We start from the raw sequence: 13,616 nt of genomic DNA on the forward strand, positions 1-13,616 counted from the left end.
ACTGTAGATAGATACACCTTTAACATGCCCTTCCTGTCGCAACTACAGACACATTACTTTGACAGAATTGGGGAATGGGGTTAAAAGTTTAATATATCCAAGGAGCAATGATCAAGGTATGAATATCAATACATTAAAGTGATCAATAAACACCAAAAAAGATAGCAAATTATATTACTACTTAATACAATACTTTCATTTGTGAAATGTTAGTTTGGCGTGATAAATATTTGTATATAAATTGTAAACTTAATTCTAGGGCTGTAAAAGTTAAAGTATTAACTCTCGATTAATCCAAAAAATATTAACACAGTGCCAATAACGGAAAAACTTGCGTGTTTTTTTTTTGTTTCCAAATGTTGAAACTAGACACTCTAATACACCTTCTGTGTGGTTTTGGTAGCTCTGTGATGAACAGAAGTGAAATAAATGAAGCTGTAAACCCAACACTTCTCTCCGAAGTGCGTTTGACAAAGCAGAGCGTGGAAACATCGAAATAGTTGAGATTTAAACGTTTCTCTGAGTTTTTAAAATTTCAAAATCGGTCCAAATGAACCAGGCTGTTAAAAAGCGTTAAAAAGCGATCGATAACGCGCGGTGTTTCAAAACGTGTCAACAACGTGTTGTTGTGGAAAATTGATTTGAAACTAATATATTTAGGCATTTGCCTCTTCACATAACGTTATTGTCTGTCCAGAGAAGATAGAGGAGGAGAGAGTTGGAGAGAGGAGTTAATCAGAAAAGAGAGAGTTGTATTAAACCCCTGTTTTCTCTGGATCTAGAAAAAAAATTAAACAGTTTTCACCTCCGGAGAGCTTAGATTCTCATCTTTCAAACAAGTCTGGATGGTCTGGATTGTTGGCACTCTACCGATAAAATCTCCAAAACAGCACGGCACTGCGTTAATCTATGTGTCTGAGCCACACATGACCTGAAAGACAAAACCCTTGTATTCGGGGCGACGGTGGCGAAGAGAGAAGAGCGGGTCGTCTTGTGATCAGAGGATCGGCAAGGCGCTTTATAAATGTGACCGTTTACCATTTATCGTCATGATTGAAGTACTTTTATGTAACAGTAGCGCTTTAATTTTGTCCTTAAAGTCTACTTTGTGTACCTAAATGTTTGCAGATTAAAAAATGGTCAGTGCCAAAGAAAATGTATCTAAAATGTGATATCAAGTGAAACAGAAATGTTGAAAGCCTTGGGCTTTTCCCATACAATTATTAAACTGTGAATATTTGGTTAATGAAATGCGAGCAAATGATTTAAATTTGAGTGTTTTATGTCGACCGCATGTTAATAATTAATATTATATTGATTATTATGAGAGAAAATTGAATTTCACAAGTGCGTTTACTCGCGATTAAAAATATTAATCTATTGACAGCACTGCAATTCATGAAAACAATTTTGAACATTTTATTTATTATTTATGTATTCATTCATTTATCTAGTCAAACTTATCAAGTAACTTTTCATTTAATTCACTAAGCTGTAGCTATGTCTTTAAGCTCTTTTTTTAAGCAACAATTTATTGGGATATTAAGGGTGCTTTTCATGTAAAAGCAGCTTCTTCTACTTCCCCTGAGATTCCCCTTAATATTACAGAAAAAAGCCGTCTGGAATGATGAATTATGTTTCTGCTGACAGTGATCCCAGCGTATGCTTCAGAGAATGCTCCCTGCTGTGACGCTCCATGTGAACATTGTGCAGTGACCAGCGAGCCACTCGAAGCCCTCAACACAGAGCGCTGAGTGCCGTGTTAGCTCTACAGGGATTTTCTCCTGCCTCTGTGTCAACGAACTCAAGTGTTCCCCAATAACGAATGAATGGAGTTGAGAAAAGCATGGGAGTGGGTATAAGGAGTGCTGCCACCCTGGAGAACATACGCTTGTTTGTCTTCATTTTGTCTCAGCACCCAAACTGAAAGGCAAAATAATGAGTGGAGTTTCATCAATGCAGTTTCTCCCAGGGGTCAGTTAAAAAACAATATTGAAACGTTTTTTCCCCTTGCAACTGTAATAGTATATTGTATCACAAATGAAGTAGTCCAGCAATCCAGCTTGATTAAAGTGCTCCTTAGTCTTATCAGAGAAGGCTGCATTGAGATGGTCAGGTAAAATCCAAAGCTGTATTTTATCACAAATTGTATGAAATAGCCTGGCTCACAGTGACTTCTGTGCAGTTGTGATTTCTTAGTCTGAAATATCCTCATTGGACCATATACTCAGGTGGCTGTTTGTATGCACCGTGTCAAAATGTCTCAGTAATAAGAAGGGACATTGGGAACAGCGTCAGAAGAGCAAAGCAAGTGAAGCCTGAATGTGCTCGGTTATTTTTGAGGTGTCTGCTGTGACAAGCAGAAATGAACGGCCTCATATATTTTATAGTCTCAAAAGGATGTGCTGCTTCAAGCGTTGCCGTTGCCTTGAATGTGTGGAACATCTGCTATAGGCCGTGGCCTATCCACACCCACCATAGCTAAGCAAATTAAAAAATAAAACTGCTGTGAGGTTGCTCTCTGGATGAACACTGAGACATTGGCATGTGTATGAGTTTTCTTGTTTTAACTTGACTGAGAATTGACCCCGTTTGATTGAATCTGCTAGTGTGAGCGAGCTGTGTGGAAAAGGACCACCTGATTCACTGAAAACAACACATTATGAAAGTATGTTTGAAACAGTTTGTCCTCTGGAGTTTATAGATTGTGTTCCTATCGAAAATGTTACGCAAATCTTCACATGGAATTAGCAAAAGTCATAATGAGCCATAGACAGAACCAAGAATGATTCTCTTCCAAAAATAATTTGAATTGAAAATGTCGAGGTAGGAATACTTTAAGGTAAAAAAGTTCCACACATTGAATTTCATTTGCCTAGTAAGCAAGTCCCCAGTCACAAAAGAAGTCTTAGAGGAACTCGGCCTGAACCTGCAGCCATTTCTGAGTGAGTAAAGCGTGGGCGTTGGAGCTGTCCTCAGCAAAGGTGAGGGGAGCAGAGAATCAAGCAGAATACAGAAGGAAATGCTGCTCGGATTTATTTTCACTTCTCTGAGGTTACTGTTCATGCCCTCTGTATTCTTCAATCTTCTCTGTATTCTTCATTCTTCTCTGTATTCTTCAATCTTCTCTGTATTCTTCTTATTCTTAACTGTTTTTTTTTGCAAACTGAGAGCTAACCAGCACTTTGCATTTGTCAGCATATCTTCTGCTACACGATCCATGGTGTTCTCCACCCAAGTCAGATAACATTGCCTCTTTCCCATTGGCAAAGACCCGCATGGCACAGTGCCCACCGACCTTTGTTTAACTATGTTTCGGCCAGGACCTGGTGCAACGATCAGACTAGGATCAACCGGGGAGTGTTTTTGGCATCGTCTTCCACCTCAGGCCAAAGTGATGAAGGAGGAGAGGAGAACTCGAAACAGGCATTTTACATGATTTAATATTTCATGCCGTGATTGTAAAAGGTGATTTGCCCATTGCAGCATATAGCTTACCTTCATTGTTCGTCATTTAGTGGTTTCTCTCCTCAGGTTTTTATCTCGGAACTTCATGATAATAATTGGAAATGGAGATTGTGGGCGAGTAAATCCAAGTCAAGCTGCGTAATGAGCCCTAATGCTATGAGGAGATAATGCAACATGGTTTGGGTAATACGTATAGCTTTGGAGATTATCTGACATTGCCAAGCTTGCATTTTGCTCGTCTGTTGATTCAAAACAAATACATTAAAATAAACACTTATGTGCAAATTCTCTGTTTAGTGTAACCCTACCGATGAGTGTGATGATATATGGATATATGGAGGATTTAGGTGTTTCTAAAAAAAATAGCTGTTTACATTTTCCACCCGTTATTCAAAGCGTCTACATGCCACCAATGGACAGACTTGCCCAGCAGGTCACATGGCATGATCCCTCTGACGCTTGAGTCGATAAAACATCTGACTTAAACAACTGCGTGTCAAGGACAAGGCTGCTAAATCAACATGTCTGACCCCGGGCTCAGCAGCTTTGCTTTTTCTGCTGTATTATTCTGCTCGTGTAAGCATGAAAAGGATTTTTCTTCTCCTTTCTAGCTCTTGGATTGTATTGCCAGCACAAGGGCAGATCAATTTGATGCGATTTTTTATGAATGTTGATAAAAATGACAAATCATAGGTCACATGGGATCAGCCAACTCACTGCATTTGAATGTGTGTTGTGTATCAGTGCATTAGTCCACTGCAGCCCTGCAACAAAACGATGACTTTCTAGAGGCTCTACTATGTAAATGGCTAAATGAAATATCCAAGAGTCGGTCTATCAATGCATAGCCTGCATGCAAAGCTGCAGGTCTCTACTCTTGAGACGCAGACAGATAATTGAATTGAGAATGACAGTCTGAGCAGTTCATTTTAGACGTTGAGGCTCTCATGCAATTTGCTTGATCCATTAGTGAAGCTGATGGACAGAAATGAAGTAACCCCTGACCTCCCTGATATGTGTAGTAATTACGGACATCACCTCTGATCTTTGCTGTGCCAAACTCATTTTCTGGGTTTTGGATTTGTGGAGGCCAGATAATCTCGCTGAAGGTTCAACTTGATAATAAGTAATGCAATTTGCTATACCATGAATGAAGCACAGCATATTAATTCATATTTACATGAGCTGCTTTTTTCCTTTTCTTTTTTGTTGTCAAAATGCTGCTATCATCACCAGTTTAGTGGCCTCAAGGTACATTTTGGCACATGGTAAATTTCTTTCTCTTTTTAAGGGTAGAGAGTGTGCTTAGAAGGTCATTACAATCACTTTTGGAATAAGTTTATTTATTCATTTTTTTCCACACCCATCTTAAACTCATAACTAATTCATTATTTCTTAGACATCATTTGGTTTTCCTGCAGATTTATTTCAATATTTTTATTTATCTTCCAAAACAAAATATTTAATTGAATCACTACAAAAGGGAGATAATTAATGGATTTCTTTTTTCTTTTTTAAATAAATGATCCATGCAACTGTTGGTCCACTCTCTTACATCAACCAAGGAAAGAGTTGTATGTTCAGCGGCACTCCTCACAGATGTTTTGATTATTTGATTATATATATATATATATATATATGTATATATGTATATGTATACGTATATATGTATATGTATATATATAATATAAAACGCAATCGCGAGTAGGGCGGGGCTTAAGCTCCATAAGGGCGCCCCATGTTTATTTCCCAGAAATCCTCGCGGGCATTGGCCAGGGACCACCACGTGACCGTCCCACCGGCCGCGGGCATTGGCCACGGGTCCATATGGACCACGGTACTGCTGTCCGATGACAACTCGGCGTCACAACAAGGCGAGTGCACGAGTGCCTGTGTGCACGCATCCAAACGGGTGATGTGTGTCATCGTCACTCACCACTAAACTGCAGCTGCAGACGTTCCGCACCGGTACAGTGACATCCTCCAAAACAAATGACATCTGCGTTTCTTTGTTTAAGTTTCTCCTGCAGATGACCATGGCTGTGGTTCATTATAGATGCGTAATGTCAGAGGCGCAGACAAATGCGTAAGATCCAATCCAATTCCGTCTCCAAAGCTTTGTCTCCGAAAAAAAGTTGCCCAAACTGGCCAAAAAACTGGCCAAACACGAGCTTCAAATCAAACGCGCTGCTCCGAGTGCTTCAGCCTCCGTGTGCGGAAAGCGAAAATGAAACTACCACTTACCGGGCGCATGGCCTGCACTGCGTTGCTTTTTTTTTTTTTTTTTTACTTTGCTGTTGTACCATTTGTTTTCTATTTTTTCTTTACATTTTATAAAGCGGCTTTGAAAGCATTGCCAATTGTATTCTAAGGATATAAATACTGTCTAATAACAATCATTAGGATATTTCATTTCAAAACCAACTTATTATTTTTCAGATTGCACTTGCACCGTGATGCACCAAACCACGGGTCCTGCACCGTGAACCGAACCGCTGGAGCTGAACCCCCAATATTTATCCATAATTATTCCACTGTCTCTTGAATTCTATTCCCTGAGTTTAGCGAACATATTGTCGTTGTAGCATATAAGAAAGGAGTACGGGTGCATCAAACACTCCAATTGCAGTTTGTTTGAAATTATTTTTCGCATTCATTATTTTAAACATTTGTAGTGCCCATGGTTTTTGGAATGGGTTGGGAACCACTGGTCTACTTAGTGCGGGTCTACAGCTATACTGAGTGACGGGTTATAGGGACTATACTGGACATTTCTTTGCAGTAACTCATAATCTCAGAATATCAAATGTGGAGACTAATGGACATTTCTCTCTGCAGATCCCTCAGGTCAGCTACGCGTCCACTGCCCCAGAACTCAGTGATGACCGGCGGTACGATTTCTTCTCCCGCGTGGTGCCTCCGGACAGCTTCCAGGCTCAGGCCATGGTGGACATCGTCAAGGCCATGGGCTGGAACTACGTCTCTACTGTGGCCTCTGAAGGCAGCTACGGAGAGAAGGGAGTAGACGCCTTCATGCAGCTGTCCAGAGAAGCAGGTCCGTCACATCATGCCCACATTATTCTCTTGAGCTTACAGATTTCTTGAGTGATTCAATTTTATTTATTTGGACTGAACTTCATAACTATGTCTACACAGATTATTCACCCTCATCCATCTCAGTGCAAGTTTAAGTTATGTCAGTGTCAAACTTTTCACGATCTTTGGTTGATGCTTCTAAGTAGTGCATTGAACACTAACTGTGGAGAACCTAAGAAGCAAGGTTGTCAGCTATTTTTGTTGATTATTTGGTTTGCAAGTGTCAGCAAAACGGTTGTTAGAGTAGGCGCAAGAATCATTGGCTATCCATCAGCAAGCCAGTAGACCTACAGTATGTTGTGGACGTGATGCTCTGCTCCTCAGATGCTTGTGGAGAATGGCAGATTGGTTATTGACTTTCTGCGCTGTTCAATGTATCAGAGGCGCTAGAAAGGAATTAATTAGGGCTAAAAGTGATGTTGATTGGTTTGGGTTTAATCTCTTTGACATTTGGAGCAATCTGCAGCCTCTTCACCACTCAGCAGTCAGGAAGCCTCGTGACATTTATGGGCTCAACTTTTGCTAGGATTATGAAAGGACACTGCGCTGGTAGGGAGCGAGGAAGGGGAGCAGTTAGATCTTTTAACTGTGTGAACACAAACTACCCCCCAGCAATTTTCTCGCCCAATGCCGCACTGATCAATGTGTGGTGCTTTTGATCAAGGCACATTTTACACATTTTAGGATTTTTTTTAGAATAATAGTAAACCACGGCTTTCAAAATTATTATGCAAATTGTATTTCAGGGTCAAAAAGGTAAAAAAAAAACACACACAAAAGTGGTGGGTATTGTGTCTCAGGGCTCTTTGAATCACTAACATCAATCTCAGAGACCTGGGATGATTAGTTGTCATCCCTAAAATTACATGTAAACAATTTGGGAAAGCCCAGATGACGATTTCATGACCTTGGAAGCATATACAAGTCACTCCCCTGGAAATGAGACCCTTTCCTGGTTAAATATAGCTTTAGCTCATGTTCTGAGTTGAGAAAGAAGGCATCAAATTGTTGGTGGATGTCTGGGAAATCTGTATATTAGATCTAATTTATGAAGCAATATTCACCTACTTACCTTCACCTACCATGTTAAATAGGTATAATTACCAATACCAAATGTTTACGCATGCAGATTTGCTTCATTTATATATCAGATTTGGGGCAGTAATAATGTAATATATCAAATGGCAAATTAGGTGCTCTCGCTATTTAGCACGTACCTTGATAAATGACCCCCAAAGTGTAATGACACAATCACACCTGTGAAAGAAGCTATTTAATAATAATCATAATCATAATCATAATCATAATCATAATCATAATCATAATAAAGCTATTTGTGCTTTTCGGTCTAAATTTTGTTAAAGATTTGGTTCAAATATTTAGCAGGACCGTTTTCTGGTTCATCTGCAGACTTACGAGTAATCCACGTATTGATTTGGAAACTTCCCTGTATCTGTTCACACCCTTGCATCCAAATATAGATATTTGTACGCACAGTGTTGGTCATGTAATTATATGGCAGTTGTTCCTTGTGTGGAGTCCACAACAGGAGCGGGTTGGCACGTTGCTTTATTGCAGAGAGCAAACGTTCAACGTGATTAGGGGGCACATTTGGGAGCTCCTCTCTCATTTAAAGAAAGGTTTTCTTTCCTCGCTACTTTTGATTCCCTACATAGACTTTCATTCCAGTTGAATCACGCATGAGCAACGTAATTATTCTGTATGTTCTTTTTTTCCCCTCAATCAGAGCTGTGTACATTTTTATCTTGTTTCTTTGTTTCAATGTTACCACATATTGAACAATGTGTGTAATTTATTCACCTCAGTAGCACCTCTGGTCCAAAATAACCCATGCAAGAGCAGTCAAACCAACCTCACCTGTACATGGTTTCATAATGAAGGCAAGACTGTTCATTCAATCACAACTGAACTCACAGAACAAAATCATTAACTGAAAACTCATGTTCTCTGTGTTGTTCTTGTGATAAAGGTATTTTTCAACTCTTGTTTCTTGAATCCGGACCCTCTGGTGTTGACTCTTATTATCTCTGAATCAGCAGGATTGCAAAGACCAGCGCTGCAAGATATTTGCTTTCTTTACTTTGAAGGCTGGAGACTGCTGAGTGGGTAACTGGACCATTCAGACCATAGGCACTTAGTATGGGCAGCATATAGCGAGTGGGAATAATGCCTCGGGGCTATTTGCCATGTGAAACGTTTGAAGAAAAAAAAAAAAAAAAAAATTGGCACACCAGGCAAGACAGAATGACCTGCAGCTCTTGTTTGCAATAAACCTTCTGCATTCCATGTTTCTTTCATGAGCAACTGTGACAATAAGATGAATATCTGCGTTACTCAAAATCATTTTCAGAGGCTCATTGCTGATGGAGCGGAAAAGTCTTCAGCACTCGATGTGAGAGGATTAACATTTGTAAAAAAAAAACATCAGGTGAATTTGGATTTATCTGCCGGCTGTCAAGGAATCTGGTGTGAATCAATTTTGGTACAGTACACATGTACAAAACAGCAATACAGTATATCATAAGTAAGTGCTTTAAGTGCTGGCTGGCGGCCTTCAGCGATCCTCTGAAATGGTGCAGCGCCTCCTGGGTTTGTACCTGCTTCAGAGCGTGGTGTCCTGCACTGGTCAGCTCCACCTCCTCCTTCATCTTCCTCCTGCTCCACAACAGTCTTTCACCATCTTCTGGGAAGATCTTTGCACTTAATCCGTTTTATTCTCCAGTGAACGTCCATTAGCTAGAAAAATGGAAGGCATGTGTGGCTTAGCTATGAGTCTTGCCCGGATACCTCCTCGTTTTTCCCTTTATTGTTTCCTGTAGCTCCTCTTGTGATGCCTCCACTGTGTCGCAGGTGTGGGGGGTTCTTAGTGCCTCTTCCGTGTTTCAGAAGAAGAAATTCATAGGTCTCAAATGTCTTTAGCTCTTAAGCTAGCTGTTTCTTTACTTTTAAAAAGCTACTTTCTTCAGGACTTTATTTTTATTTAAAAAAAAAAATCAGCTGAACCTCCACAAAACCACAGCAAAGACATACAGTAAGTAACTCAGCTCTACCAAGAGAGAGGGAGGTTGCTGCTTGTTTACATGTTGCCATGACACAAAAAATGTATATGATGATTTATCCAAGAACACAGCTGACCTAGCCTGCCAGCCCTGCTTTTTGATTCTTTTCAAAAGCAGGACACACATTTTCGTAAAGAGTATGTTGTGAAGTGAATACATCACTTTGTCCCTTGAGTTTAAATCCTTACATAGGACTTTATGGCACTTGATTTTGCTGCTCTCCAGGGATAATTTTTCATGACAAAACAATCTCCAACCCTCAAGAACTACTGGAAGTCCTACTCCACCTACATTTAATTTTGCTTTCTATTATTATAGAATAATAGGGCGAAATATTCTTAGTTCAAACATTATTCAATAGGCACACAGCTGAGGTGTGAGTGGATAGAGAAGTCTGGACATCTCTGCTCAGACTGCTGAGCAAAGTGGAAGAAAATTAATCGATGGACCTACACAAATGCAAACCCTAATGTCAATACATATTTTGTCCAGAAAAAAGCCTTAGAAGGTTCTGGCTGAAAAAACATTACGGTTATGTTAATAAAGTGACAGACTTTCATATGTTGTTGCTCTCCTCTTACTGGCCCAGTTTGATGAAAGCCCTGTCTCCCATAATATGGCTTACCACCCTGGGGGCTACAGCATCTGAGGCAACAAACAAACAATTTAAGCCTTATTTGAAGGAGCTGCTTTAAAAGGCACTTTGGGATCAGAGAGGTGATAAAGTGATAGACCACAGAGAGTCCCTTCAGTCTTCCACACTTAAGTCCTGCTGACTTTAAAGATATACCCACATGTTTTCATGCTGTCAGGTCACTTCACACAGAGTCTAAACGTGACTATTTTCCCAAAAGTATCATTGCATCAATGGTGTCATATGGTTTCGTATTTAATGCTGGTCTTATCTTTTCTTATAAATTATGGATTCTGTATGTTGGCAGGTTTATATTTACATATTGGGGCATCTTTTGCACCAAAGCAACCAAGGTAAATCTGAAAACAATCGCAACATGGGTTAAATACTGTGCGGAAAATATGAAGGGACAATTCGATATACTGAACATTTATTTTTAGACAGACAAATGTTTTTTATACAGAAAAATCTGTGGGAAGCACTGACTACAACGAGCGCTTCCTTTTCGCTATCCGCTTCTTCACATAAACATCGTACGCAGCCTTGTGCATCTTGCGACGCGATCGCAGGACCAACAAACTATTTCTTTGCCTGGCCTGCCAGACACTCCTCCTTTCTGTTCAAAAGAACAGCCTATCATTTCACGATTTTACCCACATCGGTCCAATCACGCACCAAGAGGCGGGACTTCATTCCCCCAAGAGGCGGAAGCCGTCACCACACTCTACCAAAACAATCGAGATGGCGTGCGTGGCGAGTGATACGATGTTTTCTTCTGCTCTTTCGTCTGTTTTAAATCATAAAAAAAATGTAATCCCTAAAACCGGAGCAAGAAACAGCATTCGAAGCGTTCCTCGTAAATAAGGACACTTTTGGAAAGGCTTCCTGCCGCTTGTTGCTGCGACGTATCTAGCGTTGCTCTGATTGGTTGATGCTTTCTGTCAATCACGCCCACCGGGAAATCATTGAGATCATGCTTGCTCCCAGACTATATGTCTTTGAAATATCTATGAAAAAGCATGTAGTTTGGCAGGCCAGGCAAACTATTTCTCCCACTGTGAGTTAAACACTGTCCATGCCCCGAATATCAATGGTCAAACTCCACGTCGCAGAAATGAAATCAAAACACCCGCACATGTGCCCCGCATGCCACCCACACCCACCACCACCCTTGGGCAAGCTTGGGCAAGGACCACTGCTGTGCATAGCATCACCACGGAAGTCAACCCAGCCCACTTACTGCACCTGGTATGAAGCCGAAGATTGCACTGAGTGCCTCCCATTTGCACAAAAGTCTAGGTCTAGATAGGACTTTATTGATCACAATGGAGAATTTCACGTGCTTCATCAACTCTCAAGAAGTGCAAATAGACAGGAATAATGTTCAATCAAGTGATAGTAACTAGGCATAGCCATACTAAGCGATTGCAACATCAGGAAAAAGGAACATGAGAAAGAATTACCAGGGGCTCAGAGGGCTGGTGAAGACGTGGTCGTTGGGGCACTCAGGGCAGTGACCCCCAAACTGGAGGAGTAGCTAGCAGATCCCAGGAAATACATCAGATTTCTTAGTCCTGAAAACTGCCATTCTAGGAACAGCAACGATGCTACAGAGGTTCCAAATTATTATGCAAATGATATTTTTCTCAGATTTTCAAAACTGAAATGACAGTGAGCATAATTTTCTAAAAGTCTTTAACTGTTTAATTTGAATGTGATTGAAAAAACATCCCATATATATATATATATATATATATATTTATTTATTTATTTATTTTATTTTTTTCAAAAAATAAACATAATAAACCACCTTAAAATGTACTGTTCCAAATGATTATGCACAGCAGAGTTTCAATACATTTTATTGCTTGTAAAGAGCTGAAAATGGTCATTTGTTGAATTTGTAGCATTAGGAGGTCATATTTACTGAAATCAAAAGCTATTTCAATCAAAAACATCTTAGCAGGTCAAGTTAAGTCGAGTTTCTGCATGGATTTCTTTTAGTATGTGAGAATAGCCTCCCCGAGCTGCTGTTTGGATGTGAACTGCCTCCCACTCTCATAGATGTTTTGCTTGAGGCTCCAAAGGTTCTCAATAGGGTTGAGGTCAGGGTAGGATGGGGTCCACATCATGAGTTTCTCTCCTTTTATGCCCATAGCAGCCAATGATGCAGAGGTATTCTTTACAGCATGACATGGGGATTTTGTTAGGAAAAGCACGGCTCTTCCTTTTGTACCATGGAAGATGGTCAGTCAGAAACTCCACATATATTTCAGAGGTCACTGTATGCTAGCCGTAAGAAAGGAGGCCGAGGACTAGTGAGTGTGAGAGCCACTATCCAGGATGAAACATTCAAGATCCATAAGTACATCAAGGACAAGGCTCCAACAGATGACGTGCTCAGTGAATGTCTCAGACAATGGGGACCAGAAGATGAGGTGCTGGAGGTTCCGTCATGGGAGGACAAGCCCCTACACGGGATGTACCACTGAAACATAACTGAAGTGGCGGATATTCAGAAATCCTACCAATGGCTAGACAGAGCTGGACTGCACAGAGGCACTCATCATGGCTGCACAGGAGCAGGCCTTGAGCACCAGAGCAATAGAGGCCCAGATCTACCACACCAGACAAGACCCCAGGTGTAGACTGCGCAAAGAGGCCAATGAGACAATCCAGCACATAACTGTAGGGTGTAAGATGCTGGCAGGGAAAGCTTACATGGAGCGCCAAAACCAAGTGGCTGGTATAGTGTACAGGAACATCTGTGCAGAGTATGGGCTGGAAACCCGAAGGTCAAAGTGGGAAACACCTCCAAAGGTGGTAGAGAATGACCAAGCCAAGATCCTGTGGGACTTCCAGATACAGACGGACAGAATGTAATGGCGAACCAACCAGACATTGTGGTGGTGGACAAAGAGCAGAGGAAAGCCGTTATGGTCGACATAGCAATATGTCAACAGGAAAAAGGAACACGAGAAACAAGAGAAATACCAGGGGCTCAGAGAAGATCTGTAGAAAACCTGGAGGGTGAAGGCATCAGTGGTGCCCGTGGTCGTTGGGGCACTCGGGGCAGTGACCCCCAAACTGGAGGAGTGGCTCCAGCAGATCCCAGGAAATACATCAGACATCTTGGTCCAGAAAAGTGCAGTTCTATGAACAGCAAAGATACTGTGCAGAACCCTCAAGCTCCCAAGCCTCTGGTAGAGGTATACAATATATATACTGTATATATTTATATATACATATTCTGTATATCCTAACCTTACTCAAACCCAGCTGCACGATACTACATGTGTGTATCAGCAGTACTGTACTGTGGCGCGCTGCACTGGCTG

General features: G+C 40.9%; 1 protein-coding gene across 2 annotated transcripts in view; it reads left to right on the plus strand.

Annotated features, from left to right (window-relative positions):
* Positions 1-13,616, plus strand: part of grm7 (glutamate metabotropic receptor 7) — a 197,320-nt gene that overhangs the window by 62,583 nt on the left and 121,121 nt on the right. For both annotated transcript variants that reach the window (XM_079578333.1, XM_079578332.1), the window contains exon 2: positions 6,307-6,523. In XM_079578333.1, the coding sequence (XP_079434459.1) occupies positions 6,307-6,523 (217 nt within the window). The remainder of the gene's footprint in view (positions 1-6,306; positions 6,524-13,616) is intronic.

Source organism: Gobius niger (assembly GCF_951799975.1).
Source record: "Gobius niger genome assembly, chromosome: 20".
Classification (NCBI taxonomy): domain Eukaryota; kingdom Metazoa; phylum Chordata; class Actinopteri; order Gobiiformes; family Gobiidae; genus Gobius; species Gobius niger.